The sequence below is a fragment of the Eucalyptus grandis genome, chromosome 5 (genome assembly GCF_016545825.1).
Source record: "Eucalyptus grandis isolate ANBG69807.140 chromosome 5, ASM1654582v1, whole genome shotgun sequence".
Classification (NCBI taxonomy): domain Eukaryota; kingdom Viridiplantae; phylum Streptophyta; class Magnoliopsida; order Myrtales; family Myrtaceae; genus Eucalyptus; species Eucalyptus grandis.
Window position 1 is genome coordinate 19633985 of NC_052616.1, and position 18630 is coordinate 19652614.

At 39.9% G+C, this 18630-nt stretch overlaps 2 protein-coding genes across 2 annotated transcripts; both read left to right on the forward strand.

Annotated features, from left to right (window-relative positions):
• The first annotated feature begins 1875 nt into the window (after window positions 1-1875).
• LOC120293699 (increased DNA methylation 2-like) lies at window positions 1876-2638 on the forward strand. The gene is made up of 2 exons (XM_039313417.1): window positions 1876-2287; window positions 2412-2638. Exons 1-2 carry the CDS (start codon window positions 1876-1878, stop codon window positions 2636-2638), a joined length of 639 nt encoding a protein of 212 aa, XP_039169351.1.
• Window positions 2639-12960: 10322 nt separating this feature from the next.
• Window positions 12961-18312, forward strand: LOC120293700 (increased DNA methylation 3-like). Its single transcript, XM_039313418.1, has 2 exons — window positions 12961-13855; window positions 18092-18312. Exons 1-2 carry the CDS (start codon window positions 12961-12963, stop codon window positions 18310-18312), a joined length of 1116 nt encoding a protein of 371 aa, XP_039169352.1.
• The last annotated feature ends 318 nt before the right edge of the window (window positions 18313-18630 follow it).

The following is an 18630-nucleotide window of genomic DNA, read 5'->3' on the forward strand; positions in this document are numbered from 1 at the left end:
ATTTAACATTCACCAACAATATCATCAATTTACCCACTTGTAACTATGAAATTCGTCACTCCTTGATATCATAAAAATTGAATTGTGATAAGAGACTCCATGCGTAAGGATCTGTGGCAAGTGAACAAGCAATCATAATTGGAATAGTAAAAAAGGAAGAGACTCAATTCATCATTCTTGTAAAGGAAAGCTTATATCAAGCATTGACAATTTTACATCTTAGCAATATGGAGAACAGCAATGTCTCAATCCAGACTAGATTCGAATCTTCCTCTCTTTTTTCACCTTTTGTATTTTGAATGAAAGGATTTGCTAATCTTGTCATTCCTTTTATTCATAGGACTTTTATTCCATAAATGGGCGACACAAGTAAATAAATGTTTCTCCTTTTCCTGGAAAAGCATGTACTTGAACTTGAGTGTCATATTTTTCAATTTTATTTATTTTTTGGTTAGAATTCTATTATTCTGGAATGCACCTTTTATGCTTAGTTTTATTTTTGCGATACCTTTTATAGTTAATTGGCACAATACACTAAACTCACCTTATACAGTTTGCATGCACTTTTTAGTCTCTCCCTGGATAATGGTTGAGTCAACCCGTTAACGTAATAAAACGTAGCATGTTTGGAGAAAATTGAATTTAAGCAATTCATTTAAACTGATTTGCCCAAAATAGAAAGAAATATCCGATTCTGCTCACTATATTGGGCTTGTCATTAAATGGATATAATAGTATGAAACCTATTTATTTTTTTGTTACATTAAGAACCATCAGGATTTTGTAGATTTGTTGATATGTTTGACCGGATCTAACCCCATTTGGACGTAATATATAACAAACAGGTGGCTTCCATATTTTAGTTAGCAATTGGAGATAAGAACCAACGTATTAATATGAAATTAAATTAAATTGCCTACTCATTAGCATTGGTCCGCATGGATAACTTTCTTTTCTCGGATTAATAGCAATTTTGTCCGAACAAAGAAGGAAAATAAAATCTTAACCACAAAGTGAATCCAGAAAGCTGTTGAATAGCAATACTACCCCTCATAGAGGCAAGCCGGCACTATAAAATCTCGCCTTCTGCCAGTACTTTGGCCACACCCAACTCTCTCACTCACTATCTAGTGTCAATGCTCTAAAGATTACTCTGGCCCAAAGCATCAGACCAAGTTCTTCATACATACAGGTCTGCTACCTTGCCCTCTTGTTCTTCTTGGTTAATTTTGATGTGCTCATGAAGTTGTGTATGAGGAATGATGAAAAAACAAATATCTATTCACATGATGTGAAACAATTAGTCAATCTTTCACGATATACTCGTACAACGAAAGTGCTTTGAACATGCAACAATTTCATTTCTTTCATTTGTCCAGCAAACTTTTACTATGATTGTTGATTCCAAGAAAGATTATACATGTTCTTGCTGATGTCCTGCTCCTCGACTGACGCCGTATTGTCCTGCAGAGTCTGATTGAAAATGGCTCAACTGGTGCTCCTGCAGGCAAAGGCACGATGACTGATGACCAGCGCTTCCTGCTGACGGTCATTATTGCAACATACTTTGGGCCTCATCTCAAAGGGGAAAGGCCAGCCCACAAGTCGGCGATGCAGAGAATACACGAGAGATTGCCACAGTATATTCCCAATCAGCTGGCTGGCTCTGCGATGATGGTGGTACAAATGATCCACGCTTACTATTGTATACTCAGGAAGGCCAGTCAATCTGTCATGGTGGCCCTGCCTTTAGTGCTCAAGTTCTTCTGCGACATGCTTCCAGCCAGAATGCTTGGTCCTGGTTGCAACAGCCTGCGGTTGATCAACTTCATTCCAACCAACTTGCACAGTTGTTCTCATGTCGAAGAGTGATTTATGGCAATAGATAACATCGTCTTCATCGATAAACCCAGCCCCTCTTACCTCAGGGAAGAGGTTGTTGCGAGGTTTAAGACTTTGACTGGGCCGCAGGATTTCATTCTGGAGAAGGATGCTACCAAGCTACCTATTTATGTCACCGATGAGGTGTTTTATGAAGTGATAGCACGAGAGGGGCATTCTGAGGGACAACCTTATTTCTCCGTGCCCTGTCGTGGTTCTCATGGAAGAAAATGCAACATCAGCATGGCTTTTTCTCCGCTCAATACGACAGGTGCCGCTGCCACCTGTAGTGCTGGAGTTGGAGTGGTTTGGAATGCGGAAGTGGAGCTTGCAGGATCCATCATAGGGCGTGTGACCCTTGCAGAGTCTGACAACGTTTCACCTCCAGGGGTCAGAATAGATCAAAGTAAGTCTCCGATGGCCTAAAAAACCTCAATATTTGTAGGTCAAGAAGCTAATTACTGAATTTTGAGTATTCTCCGTTTGGTTGATTCTGATTAACGAATTTTTCGGAACCTTCCTTGTGGAAGCTACAGCCTTTAGCTGTGAATTCAACATGGATGGCGAGGTCTTGATCGAAGGAGAGATTGCTACAGGTGGGAACACGGTTGAAAGCAGAACAGGAAACCCTTGTCCACCTGGACACCTCTCTCTCCGTTTTCAGCTGCCCAGTTGTGTCTATCCCAGACGTGACAACTGCAACTTTCGCTCAAATGGGATCTTCGAAGGAATTGTGAAGAAGCAGATCGAAAATTGATGACTTGCAGGCAGCTTGGGCTTTGTTTTGAAAGAATGTAGGAAGTTACCGTAACTTGATTAGACACAGATCATGTCCTATGTTTGGTCCTCTGTACCATTTCCACTGCAAATATAATACAAACAAAGAATGGAATACAATTAGAAATAATTATTTTTACTGAATTTTTTGTAATGAACTACATTTGACTCTAAATTCAACTTTGATTAAAGTGTTGAAAGAACTGATTCAACTTTTATCTTAGTATATGCTCAAGGCAAACAGAACAATCCAATATTATTGATACATAATGATATGGGTATCTTTCTAGTGTCAAGCTATGTACCATTGTTCACTTGGGCTGTGAGATGGGTGGGTTAAGTCTCGTTGAAAATAGTTTGACCCATATTGACTCATTTTCATGCAATAAATTTTTATCGACCCAAACTCAATCTGATTCTGAGCTAACCCATACCCGACTTAACCCATATTACTAAAATACATCCATGCTTAACCCTAACTATAAAAATAAACACCAACTCATATAACCCACTTTAAGCTCTTCCACTTGTATTTGATAGTCGAGATAAAATTTATTATATTTTGCGTTTGATGCTTATTTAAGATAGGAGAAAGTCGGATATAAGCGGAATATAGATCGGATAAAATTATCTCATGGGAGAGGCATGTTTAAGGTGAATATGTTTTTTAACATCCATAAAAAGAAAGCTATTTTTCTCAAATAACAATCTTTTTATATTAATAAAATTAAAATTATATTTCAATATAATAATTTTTTGAATTTAAATATAAGAAATTCAAAATAATAAAAATAACAATTTATTTATTTTAATTTAAGTAAACCACAAAGATAAATGTCAGGAAATTATTGAAGGAGTCAGTGGTTTTGTTGTTACTTTTCCAAACCTGACAAGACTGAAAGTTGATAAGTGGTTATAGTTAGGTGGTATATTAATGTGAGGAATGTCGGTACGAAAGTCACATTAAGGTTGGTAATTTTGGGTAAAGTTAGTAACTTTCACGGCATTAATAAGCCATAGAAATAAATGTAGGTAGATTTTTAAACTAATTGGTAGTCTTTGAAGCACAAAGATATATAGGTTAAAAAATTATCGAGTGACTAAATTAGTTGTTGTTGAATGTGGTACTTTTTAAATTAAGATTGGTAATTTCTTATAAAAGCAAGCACTTGGCGCTGGTAAGGCACATGAATAAATATTTGTAGATAATTAAGGTGGTTAGTTATCTTTGAAGCATAAAGAAATGTCGGTAAATTTTTAAAGCAAGTGAGATAAAAAGTTGGTAAGTGACTAAAATTAGTTGGCATCTTAATACGACGAATCATGGTACATCAATTAGACTAAAGTTGGTAATTTCTAATGAAAGTGAGTAAGTTCAAAGATGTTGATAAGCCATGAAAATAAATGTTGGTTCGTTATTAAAGTAGTTGATAACCTTGGAAGTATGAAGAAATGTCGTCACTTCTTTTACTAGTAGGGATTTGATCCCTTGGCAAAGGCATTTCGGTGCTTTTGGCTTAGAAATTAATGGCTATGGCTTTAATTCCTATTATGGGGAACTCAAATTAAGTGGGGGCTATGGTAGTGAATTATTTTACTAGTTCATTGTTAGGTAGTCCGAAAATTACTATTGTGCATTATAACAAAATCATAATTACTTTGCATAAGCAAGTAAGATGAAAAATTGGCAAGTAACTAACATTCGTTGGTATTTTTATGCGACGATTGCTATTGCATAAATCTAGTCAAAGTTGGTTATTTTGAAAAAAAGTTAATAACTTCAATGATATTGGTATGTTAGAAAAATAAATGCTAGTACATAAAGTATATGGTAATGTTGGAAGTATAAAGAAATGTACATAATCTTCAAAATCTAGCGAGATAAAAAGTTTATAAGTGATTAAATTAGTTTGTCTTAACATGACAAATATTGATATTCATTTCTAATGTCGATGGTGTTGGTAAGTCATAAAAATATACATTGATAGATTATTAAGATAGTTGGTAATTTTTGAAGTATCAGAAAATATTTGTAGTTGTCAAAACTTGTTGGTTAGTTACAAAAACATGACCAGCTAAATAGGTTATCATGACTTTTTCTTTGTCTATTGCAACATTTAACATTCACCAACCATATTACCAATTTACCCACATGTAACTTGTACAGTTTTTTTATCCATGAAAAGCCAAAAACGCCCATATGGAGCTGATCTCAAACTATGGTATTCCTTACTCCCGATATCATAAAACATGATTTGTGACAAGAGACTACCATGAGTATGGATCTGAGGTAAGTGAACAAGCAATCATAAGTGGGAGAGCAATAAAAGGAAGAGGCTGAATTTTTCATCCTTGTAATAGAAAGTGTGACATCCTGATTTTCAACCTTGTCCTGATAAGATGAACTGAGCTTTTCATCAATGCGCTTATAGTCTTTTTCTCTGAGCTGATCACTCACGAGATAACTAATCTATCAAGTGAAGCTGTTAAGGGATATAAACACGACTGATTTGATAATTCGATCAGAAATTGACTACTTGACTGTGTTAATTTGCAAGGGTCAATATGGCACCATTAAAATCAATTAGTGATTGGAGATAGGTCGATTCGATAGAGACATGTAATTAAATTGTTGGTGATTCAACCTAATTGCAAAATTCGTGTTGAACGGCACTAAACCCATTTTTCTGACGATTTTGTACCATGTGCCCATAATTGAAACCTTGATATTTTTACGACAATTGAGAGTTGCCTATGAGTCGAAGATATACAATGTAGATCGAAAATAATCGACCACTGGTCAAATGCATTAAAAATTCCTAAAAGCTACTCAATAGGTTAAGTTATGCTAAAATAGCGTCCGATTGAAATTAACTACAAACTTGAACTCGGTTTCAGAAATTGAAAGTCGTGGTGTGTCACGATTTAATTTTAGGAACATTGACTCATCCTTTGAAGAATTTTCGCCAAGCCCGGATTTTCGGCGAAAAATCAAAATTGGGCGATTTTAAACCGAAAAATTCGGAGGGCCGTTTTTGTGTGAATTTTTGGCCTTCAAGTTGGATCAATTGACGAGGAAAATTGTGGATTTGGTGTGAGCACCTTAGGTTGTATTTTTGGGGACCAAATTGGATTGAATTGGAGAGGGTTGTGAGGAAATTGAAGTTGGAAAGCATGAAATTCGTAGGCCATGGGAGATGCAACATTTCGGGCATCAAAAGTGGCTTGTTAGAGAAGATTTGGAGGGGGGAAAGGGCTGTTGGATGAGGCTAAAGGCTGGTGGGGCTGCACTCAAGTGTTCTTGATATTTATCATTGACTTTGAGGGCTCCTTGTTCTCCCACTTCCAACAGCAGCTTCTTCTTCCTCTTCTTCCTTAGTTTCTTCTTCATTCTCTTCTCCTTAGACCTCCATTTCTAGAGCAGCAGCTAGTTCAACCCCTTGCCAAACCTACAAGGCCTCACGCTAGTCTGCCCAAGTAGCCCGCACGCTCGTTGATCGCCACACGTCGTCCTGGTCGTTCGCCAAGCTAGCTGCTGCACCGCCTACGTCTGAGCTCCCCGCTCCCGACCTGGACTACTCGAGCTACCGTCCCAAGCTCACCAGCTCGTCGACGCTGGTCCCCGAGCCTCTGTCACAATCGTCTACCCTTCCAGCCACCGGTAGTCACCGCCCGGCCATTCAGTTCCTCCAGCCAAGTCCCTTGACCGACCCTTCCAGCCAGCCAGCCACTAGATCGAAGTTCCAGCTCGAGTTGTGGGCTATGTAAGCCTTTTTCGAGTCCTTTCGAGCCTCGTTGGGTGTCGCCGTACGCTCGAGTCTCACTCGCCTCAGCGTCGCCATCGCAGTGAACTCATCGACTCATTAAACCGGTGAGTTTACTTTCTAAACCTTAATTATAGGGTTAATTATACTTATGGGGGATTTAGATTAGTCTAAATGAGGTTAGTGTATTTATTAGTTTGTTTAGTAAGCAGATTTTTAATTAAGTCCAATTATGTGGTTAGATTAGTTTAATTAGAGGTTAATTAGATTATGTGATTTACTTAGCTTAGTAGATTATTTAATTAAGTCCAATTAGGTGGTTAGGTTAGTGTATATAGCTTAATTAGTGATTTATTTAATTATTTTGTAATTTATTTAATTATTTAATTATTTTAAAAAATTATACCGAGATAGTCGATCATAAGAATTTTGTGCTAATTGCCGTGGTGCAATTAGTTTGTGCATTTGAGCATTAATTTGTGCAATTTGATGCTAAGTGTTGATTTTAAATTATTATTTCAAAAAAATATTGGAATTTTGGTATTTAATTAGAAAAATACTAGGTGTCGGTTTCTGACGCCGAAAATGTTTTTAGTATTATATAAAGTCATAGAATTTTAAAGTGATGGGATATCACGCTTTATAGTTCGATTTGACCATGTGTTCACGCACACCTATTTTACCAAGTGTTTTTAATATGAAGTAAATATGCTAAGTACATTATTTAAATTGAAGCATTTGAGTGCGAGGCATGATGTCCTTGGGCATCGGGTGACAGATTCTTCTTCAAGAATGCCCCACATCAATGGATGACAGTTCGCAGTAAAGGCTGGATCGATTCTCCTTCGGGTATGTCATCTAGAGGTAGACATTGCTATGCTCGATGAGATGAGACAATGTCTAATTACGCCAGAAGACTGCTGACTGTTGAGTCGGCCATGCCTATGGGGCCATAACTAATTGGAATGCCTGAATGATTGAGATGACCGCGCTTGATTATGAGATAAAATTGTGTGGCATGGAATGGGACTTGTAACAACAATTTGGACTTATAATTGGGACCCCTGTGATTGATTGATTTATTAAAGTGAGTCATTTCAATTATCGAATACATTGGATGTATGCATATGTTATATGAACTGTGCTGACGTGCAAGGAGGAGCTGAGGTGAGGTAAGTCCTCTATGATGTGTATAAGTTGCCTCAAGGTGTATTATCTTCCTAATCGAGGTTTAAGGCGTGAACTCGTTGAGACATTGTATCACCCCGTCGTGAGTTTAATTTTTCAGGTCCTTAAATGGAGACACATTACATGCTGTGATATCCTGATTTTCAACCCTGCTTTCAGCTAAATGAATTGGGCTTTTCATCGACGCATCTATAGTCTTTTTCTCTGAGCTAATCACTCATGAGATAACTAATCTATCTGGTAAAGCCGTTAAGGAATATAAACGCAACTGATTTGAAAATTTGACTAGAAATCGACTACTCAACCATACTAATTTGCAAGGGTCAATACAGTATTGCCAAAATCGATTAAAGACCGGAGATAGGTCGGTTTGAAAAAGGTATGTGATAAAAGTGTGGGTGATTCTACCTAATTGCAAAATTCTCGTCGAATAGCACTAAACTGATTTTTCTATCGTTTATATACCATGTGCCTTGTATTTGAAACCCCAAGATTTTCACGACAACCAAGAGTCACTTATGAGCCGAAGATGCACAATGTGGCTCGAAAATAATCGACCATGGGTCAAATGCGTTAAAAATTCCTAAAAGCTACTCGGTAGGTTAAGTCACGCTAAAATCGTGTTCAATTGAAATTAACTACGAAATTGAACCCGATTTTTAGAAACTAAAAGTTCTGTCATGTCACAATTTATTCTAGGAACATCAAATCATCCTCTGAAGAATTTTCGGCAAGTCCGAAATTTATGGCAAAAATTCAAGTTTGGGCGATTTTGCACCGGGAAATTAATAGGCCCATTTTTGTGTGGATTTTTTGCATTCAAGATGGATCAATTGGCAAGGAAAATTAGGAATTTGAGGCGGGCATCTACCATGACATTTTGGCTTTGGAATTGAGTCCAATTGGATTGAATTTGAGTTGAAATATGAGGGGAAATGTTGAAATTCGTATGCCATGGTGGTCAGCGACATTTGGACCCTTTGGGTGGCTTGTTGGGGAAACTTGTAGAAGGAAAATGGCTGTGGATGAGGCCGCAACAAGTGGGGGCCGAGTGTTGAGTGTTTTAGATATTTTATGTTGACTTTGTGGTCAATTGTTCCCCCCCAAAGCCAAAAGAACACTTTCTTCTTCTTCCTCAACAATTCCTCCTCCATTGTGGCTGTTTTGGAGCTAGAAAACAAAAGAAAGCACCTACAGCCGTTGACCAGTTAAGCCGCTGGTGTCACCGTTTGCCCACCCTAGCTGCTACCGAAGTTGCACACCCGCGAGCGCCAGTCCACGCAACTCTAGCCCTGCACCGCCTACTGCTCGCTGCCCCGTGCACATGCGTCCGTCATCCAGCCATTGTTCATCACCGCCAAGTCTCTTCATTGCCTGTTTAAGCCGTCGTGCCACCTCCCACGCCAACACAGCCCATTTCAGCCACTATTCCGTCCTCGGTCTAGATCCTTCAGCCCAAGACCAGAACTGAAGTCTCAGCCCACAGCTGAGACTTCGTGGCCCGTTTTTGGTCCTTTCTGGACCTCCCTTGGCGTCGCCGTTAACCCGAGTCTCGCTTGCCTTGGCGTTGCCGTCGCCGTGAACTCACCAACTCTCTAATCCGGTGAGTTTACTTGCAAAACCTTACTTATGGGGTTAATTATGCTTAGTGGGTAATTAGCTTAGGCTAAGCTTGGATTAGGTGGTTAGTTTAGAGTAATTAGTAGTTTAGTTGATTAATTAGGCTTATTAGGTGGTTAGATTAGATTAGTTAAGGGTTAATTAGATTGTAGTATTTAATTAGTATAGTGCATTATTTTTTTAGGTCTAATTAGGGGATTAAATTAGTGTATTAGGCTTAATTAGGCATTTATTGAATTAATTTGCATTTATTTAAATAATTTTGTAATTTTTTTAATTATTTAATATTTTTTTGGAAATTATACTAGGATAACCGGTCGCCGGAATTTCGTACCAATTGTTGCGGTGTAATTAGTATATACAATTGAATGATAATTTGTGCAATCGAGTAGTGATTGTGATTTTTGATTAATTATTTCAAAATTGTGAAACTTTGGTATTAAATTAGAAAATACTGGGTGTCAAGTTTTGACACTAAAATGTTTTTAAGTACTATATCAAATAGTGTGATTTTTAAAATGAATGATATCAATTTTTAAGGTTCGATTTGACCGTGTACCCACATATGATTATTTTATCGATGTTTTCGATATGAAAAAAATGGGCCAAGCACATTATTTTAATTGAGACATTTGAGTGTAAAGCACAATGTCCTTGGCCGAGATTGGATATGCATAGAATCATTATCGAAACCCGTCACGAGCTTTTAAGCCGAACGATGCTTCTTCATGAATGCCCCAAGTCAACGGATGCCGGTCGCAATGGAGGTTAGACTGATGCTCCTATGTGGAATGCTGTCTAAAAGTAGACGTTGCCGTGCTCGATGGTGCAAGACAACGACCGGCTATGTTGGAAGATCATTAACTGTTGAGTCGGATGTGATCGTTGGGTCGTAATCAATTGGGACACATGAATGATTGAAATTGACACACCTGATTATGGGATAAAATTGTGTGGTGTGGAATGGGACGTGTTATAATGATTTGGCCTTATAGTCAAGACCCTGTGATTGATTGAGATATAAGTGAGACATTCCAATTGATGTGTGCATTTATTATATGCATCTGTTATATGAGCTGTACTGACATGCAGGAGGGAACTGAGGTGAGGTGAGTCTTCTTTGATGTGTAGTTAGACTTCCTCTAGGCGTATTTTCTTCCTAATCAAGGTTTAGGGAGTAAACTTGCTGAGACATTATTTTACCCTGTCGTGGGCTTAATCTTTTCAGGTCTGTAGATGGAGGCGCGACTCGTTCGTTTTTGGTGGCCGTGAGAGGCCGAGATCAAGTGCACCATACTCCCTATCCACGGGAATCCCAACTGGACCCGTGAACTCGTGGTTACTATTATTTAGGTCAATGAGAGTCTACCTCAGTTAGTTCCTCATAAATTTAAGGCGTGGTTTTGCCACGAGCCCAACGGAGTTCAGGAGGGCCCCTTGGATGGCTTTGACGGATCTGTCGTCAATGGCGAGTATGTAGAGGATCTCGATGCCCCTAGTGGTGTTGTGGTGGACCCTGAGCCCTCGGCTGTAGAGCTTGCAGTTTAGTGAGCTCAGTAGCTCTCTTTTTGGTTTCAACTTTTGTATATAACTCAGCTTGTTTATAAAGTGTGACTTTTGTGATATGATTGTCCTACTTTTCTATCCTATGTTGTTTGTTGTCTGGAGTTATAGTTCGCTTCCGCTTGTGCATGAATCGATTGGGTCGACGACACGTCCTAAGAACATCGCATTTTAGTCGACCACCGAGGGATGTGCGCACGCTCGAGGACCGGGGCGTGACACGTGCGATACAAGGTCCTGCAGACGATGGAGTTTGAGTTTACCTACTTCCCTATCCCTGGGACCACCCTGAGCCAGGAGTTGGTTGAGACCACGGTTTGGGTCAATGAGGGTCTACCTCAGTTGGTCCCTCATAGATTCATAACGTGGTATATCAGCTTTCCTCAAGAGAGTCAGGAGGGTCCCTTTCTGGGTTTCGACGGGCCTCCCATCGGGACTAGGGAGTGGGAAGCAACGCATCCCATGGATCTCGACACCCCTGATGGTGTCGTGGTGGATCCAAAGCCTATGGATGAGGAGTCTAGTACCTAGATGGCTTAGTAGCTCTTCTTTTTGGAGTTAGGTTCTTGTTTATAGACTAGTTATGTATATAAACTCGATGTGTTTATAAAGTGTGGTTTTTGTGAATTGACTATCCTGCTTTTCTATCACATGTTTGTTTATTATCTGGAGATTATTTATTTTGTTTCCGCTTGTGCAATAAAATGAATGAGTCAGCGACGCGTCGTAAGAACGTCGTAATTTGATCGATCACCGGGGGATGTGTACACGCTCGAGGTTCGGGGCGTGACAAAAAGTGTATGTCAACCATTCACAGTTTTTACATCTTAGCAATACAGAGAGCAGCAATGTCTAAGTCCAGATCAGATTTGGATCATCCTCTCCTTTTTCACATTTTGTTTTTTAAATGAAAGGATATGCTACTCTTGTCATTCCTATAATTCACATGACTGTTATCCTATAAATGGGCAACACAAGTAACCAAATTTTCTCCTTTTCCTGGAAAAACATGTTATTAAACTTGAATGTCATTTCGACCCAAAAAAAAAAAAACTTTAGTGTCATATTTGTCATTTTCATTTGTCAGAATTCTATCGTTCTCGAATGCCTCTTTTATGCTTGGTTTTATTTTTGCTATACCTTGTATAGTTATTTACTTACATTAGCCATTACCTTTTATGGTTAATTGACACAACAAATTTACACCCTGACCTTACCTTATACCGTTTGCATGCTCTTTTTGGTCTTTCCCTGGACAATGATCGAGTCAATCCCGTTAACGTAATAAAACAAAGCATGTTTGGAAGAATCGAATGTAAGCAATTCATTTAAATTGATTTACCTAGAATAGAAACAAATATCCGATTCTACTCAATAGAATGGGCTTATCATTAAATGGATATATTAGTATGAAACCTATTTATTTTGGTTTATGAAATTAAGGACTTTCTGGATTTTGTAGATTTTGTTGATATGATTGACCAAATCTAACCTCATTTGGACCTAATATGTAATACTAATAACAAACAGGTGGCTTCCGTGTTTTAGTCAGCAATTGGAGATAAGAACCAACGTGTTAATAGGTAAGTTAGATTAAATTGTCTGCTCATTAGCATTGGTCCGCATGGATAACTTTCTTTTCTTGGATTAATAGCAATTTTGTCCGAACGAAGAAGGAAAATAAAATCTTAAACAAAAAGTGAATCCAGAAAGCTGTTGAATAGCAAGACTACCCCTCATAGAGGCAAGCCAGCAGTATAAAATCTCGCCTTCTGCCAGTACTTTGGCCACACCCAACTCTTTCACTCACTATCTAGTGTCTATGCTCTAAAGAGTACTCTGGTCCAAAGCATCAAACCAAGTTCTTCATACTTACAGGTTTGCCACCCCTATTGTTCTTCTTGGTTAATTGTGATGGGCTCATGAAGTTATGTGTGAAGAATGATGAAAAAACGAATATGTATTCACATGATGTGAAACAATTTGTCAATCCTTCTTAATAACTCGTACAGCGGAAGTTCTTTGAACATGTAGTGCTCAACAATTTCATTTCTTTCATTTGTCAAACAAACTTTTGCTGTGATTGTTGAGTCCGAGAGATTATAGGTGTTCTTGCTGATGTCCTGCTCCTTGACTGACGCCATATTGTACTGCAGTCTGATTGAAAATGGCTCAACCGGTGAATGCTGCTGCGCCATCCACTGCTGCTCCTGCATGTGAAGGCATGATGACTGATGACCAGCGCTTCCTCCTGACCGTCATTTTTGGAACATACTTTGGGCCCCAACTCAAAGGTGAAAGGTCACCCTACAAGTCGGCGATGCAGAGGGTACGTGAGAGATTGCCACGGTATACTCATGATCAGCTGGCTGGGTCCCAGATGATGGTGGTGCAAATGATACATACGTATTATCACATACTTAGGAAGGCTGATAAATCGGTCGTGCTGGCCCTGTCATTTTTGCTCAAGTTCCTCCATGACACACTTCCAGCCAAAGTGCTTGGTCCTACTAGCAATTACCCTCGGTTCATCGACCTATTTCCAATTGACCTGCACCTTTGGTCTTTTGTCGAGGGGCGGTTTATGGCGATAGACAATGTCGTCTTCATCGATAACCCGAGCACCTCTTTCCTCAGGGAAGAGGTAGTTGCAAGGTTCAAGAGTTTGACTGGGCTGCAGGAGTTCATTCTTGATAAAGACGTGGCCATAATACCTGCTTATGTCACCGACAAATCGTTTTATGAAGTGGTAGCGAGGGACGCGCATTCAGAGGAACAGTCTCATTTTTTCATGCCTTCTGGTGGTTCTCACCGAAGAAGATGCAAGAGTAATGTGGCTCTAGATGTAAAGCCTCTTCGAATGGTTCCACACGAAGGCTCACCCTCCTCCACGTCGGCAAGGTCCTCTAGAGTACGCGACACCTACTTCAAGGCTCAACTTGATCCTAAGGTGGTGTTTTCTCCACTCAGTACGACGGAGGTGCAATATCATGGTGCTGCAGCCGCCTGTAATGCCGGAGTCGGAGTGGCTGGGAATGCGGAAGCACAAAGGCTGTTCCGAAGTCCTTATTCCTCTTGTCTCGACAATTCCTTCTTGAATCTTTTCCCGAGTAAAATGACAATCAACTTCTATATGTTTTGTCCTCTCATGTAGTACGGGATTTGCTTTGCAAGCTTGAGTGCTGAATCATTATCACAAAAGAGTAAAGTTGGTCCTTTTTAACAGAGCTCCGAGATCCAAAAGTAGACCCCTTAACCAGACTATTTCACATACAAATCTTGGCCATAGACCGATATTCAGCTTCAGCCGATGATAAAGATACGTGGAAGACTTGTTTCTTTGTCTTCCACGAGAGTAATGATTCTCCAAACTTGATGCGTAAAACCCAGTAATAGACCTTCTACTCATTGGGCATGTGGCATAATCTGCATCGCAATAAGCTGTCATTTCCATGTTACACTTTCGGGAAAGAAGTATTCCCAAACCTGGACAAGTCTTCAAGTATCTCACAATATTCAGGGCTGCATTCATGTGAGATTGTTTCGGACTGTGCATAAACTGACTAAGAGTCTGTACTGCATAACAAATATCCGGCCTAGTCATTGTGAGATATATCAATTTCCCTACTAGTCTCTGATATCCTGAGGGATCTTGCAACAGAGGATCATCAGAAGAAGAGGATATGCCGGTGTCATAGTCGATGAGGTCGGTTTAGCATTTTGCTCAATAGGAATGATCGATGGTCTACAACCCGATAAACCATACGTTCGATAATCTCCATCACAAATTTCCGTTGACTTAATGAGATGCCTTGATCTGAGCGAGCTATTTCAATCCCAAGAAAATACTTAGGCGACCCTAAGTCTTTGATATGAAAGGTCGAATGCAGATACTCTTTAAGTTTTCTAACAGAATAATCATTCCCCATAATCGGGATATCATCAACATAGATCATCAAGTAAATGGATGACATACCTTTGTCCGGTGAATAAGGCATAGTCATACTTGGATTGCTTGAACCCAGCAGCCAAGAGTGCACTTGTGAATTTAGCATACCACCATCGGGAGGCTTGTTTCAAACCATAAAGAGATTTACGGAGACGACATACCTTCGACTCCCCCGTCTCCGTAATCCGGTGGAAGCTCCATATATTTTCTTCATCCGAGATCACCATGTAAGAAAGCATTATGGACATCCATTTGGTGTAATGGCCAATCACGAAGAGCAGCAATAGACAAAAGTACGAACCGTCACATCCTTTGCTACGGGCGAAAAGGTTTCATGATAATCAAAACCTTCTCGTTGGGTGAAGCCTTTTGCCACTAATCGTGCTTTGTATCTTTCCTGACGAACCATCTGCTCTATATTTTATTTTATATACCCATTTGCATCCAATAGGTTTGCGATGAGCAGGAATAGAGACAACATCCCAAGTGTGATTGTCAATCAATGCATGTAATTCAGATTCCATGGCCTTTTGCCAACGAGGATCATCTTTGGCTTCATTATAACTAGAAGGTTCTTGACTTTCGGAAATACGACTTATGCAACATAGATGGTCTGCCGACAATCTATCAAAGGAGACATAAGAAGAGATGGGGTATCGAGTACTTTGATAAATGTGAAGAACCGCATATAATCCTTTGTCCAAGTTGGTGGACGAGTGATTCGATGAACGCCTCTGTGGCTCCTGCGGTGTGGTGGATACTGCCTCGGTAGTGGTTGTTTAAGTATCCTCTAACTATGCTGGTTCTTCATGTAATGATTCTTCTATATATGGCTGCTCAATGAAATTGTCAGCAGGACTTACAAGAGGTGTTGTAGGCAAGACATCAACTTCTCTTGGAGCAGGAGGGATAATAAATTTTCCGCCCCGGAGGAATCTTCCTCGATAGGAATTGGCGATTTGTGTTGTCTTCTTCTGGTAAAGATGTTAATGAAAAGGGAAAAACATCTTCATGAAAAACAACATCCCGCCGATAAAGAAATTTCCTGTTGATGGTGCATAAAGCCTATATCCCTTTTGCAAAGTAGGATAACCCATGAAAATGCATTGAGTAGCTCGTGGCGCCATTTTATCTCTATGCCCCACTGTAGTGACATAGCACAGACATCCAAAAACTCTGAGATGAGATAAATCCGGCTTTCTCCCATATAATAATTCAAAGGGTGTCTTTCCCTTTAAGATGCGTGATGGCATACGATTGATCAGGTATGCTGCAGTAATTACGCAATCTCCCCAAAATTTTTCAGGAATAGATCCTTGAAATTTAATTGCACGTGCCACTTCTAAAAGATGGCGATGTTTTCTCTCAACAACTCCATTCTGTTGGGGTGTGTAAACACAAGAGCTCTCATGCAATATCCCATGCATAGTGAATAAGGAATTACATTTAGTATTAAAAAATTCTTTTCCATTATCAGTACGTATCCTACGGATTGGTTTTTGGAATTGAGTTTTGGATTAGGAAAGGAATGTCTTTAAATGAGAAAAGACTTGGTTTTTTGATTGCATAAGGAAAATCCATGTAGCACGAGAATAGTCATCCACAATGGTGAGGAAGAACCTAGAGCCATCATGATTTGAAGTATGATAAGGCCCCCAAACATCAGCGTGAATAAGAGAGAAAATATCCGCTGCTCGAGAATTGCTATTCTGAAAAGAAGCACGTGTTTGCTTTGCCATGGGACAGATAGGACATTTGGGATATGGAAATAATGCACTATGACCCAAACGTTTATGATTAAGGAAATTAATGCCATTGGCAGTATTATTACATAGATATTTATTGAATTGAACAGGAGATGACTCAAAAAAATGTGGAAAATCCAACCAAAAATATAAGCCATGGCTGACTCTACCCAAGCCCATCGGTGTGCCAGTCGAACGGGCCTGAAAGAAACATTTATCAGAATGGAAAAGAATATTGCATGAATTTTCTTCACGAGCTCGAGCAACGAGATCGATTGAAATGGAAATCGGGTACGTAAAGCACGTTTTTAATAGTAACAAGAGAGCTAAGCTTTTACGGTCCCGGGTCATTGTGACTTTGGTGGTATGACCATTTGGAAGTTGTACTGATATAGGAAAAGATAATTTTGTAATATCTGAAAGTAAATTTCTATCACAGACTATGTGATCACTAGCACCTGAATCGATAATCCATGCATTCTTTGAAATCGAATTCATCAAACAATAAGATGTACCTGTGAAACTGCCTCCACTATCCGAGGGATCCAATTTCTTCAAAGTTTCCATCAGCTCGTGATATTGTTCATGGGTAATTGATTTTCCCATGTGCTGGCCTGTTACCTGAAAAACTGAGGAAAATTTCCCCTTTTCTTTTTCTCCTGGCTTTCCATGTAATTTCCAGCAATTCTCAATTGTATGGTGCGGGCGCTTACAATAATCACAGTACATCTTACCTCTTCCTTTCGGCCCATTATTTTTTGAATTTAGATTGGGCCTAAATGTTTGGGCCGAAATAGGCCCATATGGACCGTCGGATCCTCCAAGAAGTGGGCGCGCATGCCATCCAGCCCATTCATGCCAGTAGATCGGTAGCCGTCCGATCCGATTAGGTAAGTGCTACGGGAGCCGTCGATGGAGCGGGGCGTGAGCCATCGGATGAAGCGGAGATGATCCCACGCGACTGTCCGATCCTCGTCGCCCCGGATTGAGCGCAAACCGCCGGATTGGTAGTGGAATTGATCTCCACCGTCCGCGCCTCTCTTTATAAGGGCCTCAGGGTTTTCGCCTCAACGAACGAACCTAGTTCCGCCTCTCTCCTCCAGAACCTCTCGTGTCGCACGAAAATGGGTCTGCGGCCAGTGCACTTCCATCTCCTCCTTTGCCATGGTCCGCCGATCTCTGTTGGCTCTCCTCCTGTATGGCGAGTTGATAAATCCGGCCGAGACTTGGTAGAGGCTCCATGGTGAGTATATGAGATTGGAAAGACATGTAAGTTTCGTTGAGGATGAGGAGAAATCTTGTTGCTTTCTCCCTTTCTCGCATCTGCTTGTATTGTTGTTGAATGTTATCGGGCCAATCGAATTTTCGTGAGGCTTAGAGGATCCACCACCTGGCGTGTGAACCTTGCGGAGTCTGAAGACTGTTACCTGTTCCAGGTGTCACTTCCAGGGGTCAGAAGAGATCAAAGTAAGTTTCTGATGGTCTGAGAAAAACCTCAGTATTATAGGTCAAAAAAGCTAATTATTAACTTTTGAGCGTTCTCCATTTTGCGGATTTTCATTCTAATAAAGAATATCTCTGAAACTTCCTTTCGGATTCTGCAGCATTTGGTTGGGAAGTTGACATGAGCGGCGAGGTCTTAATTGAAGGAGAGACTGCCACGAGTGGGCAGGTGGTTGAGAGCAGAACAGGAAACCTCTGTCCATCCGGACACTTCTCTCTGTGTTTTCAGCTGCCCAGTCGAGTCGATCCCAGACTGTCCAACTGCAACTTTGGCTCAGATGGGATCTTCGAAGGAGTTGTGAAGAAGCTGATCGACAATTGATGACTCTTTCGCAGATCAGAATTTGTAAAATTAATGTCGGAATTTACTGAAACTCAATTAGACCTAAATCATGTATGCTTCAGCAGCTCAGACTTAGTAAACAAGTCATTCGGAATTTACCGAAACTCAATTAGACACAAATCATGTCCTATGTTTGCTCTTCCTGTAATTTTTTCAGATGCAGATATAATGCAGACAAAAATTGGAATATAATTGCTCTTAATTGCTTCCTTCTGAATTTCTACACGAACTACATTTGATTCTTAATTTGGCTATGAATGATAGTATTGAAGGAGCTGATTCATCTTTTACGGAAAA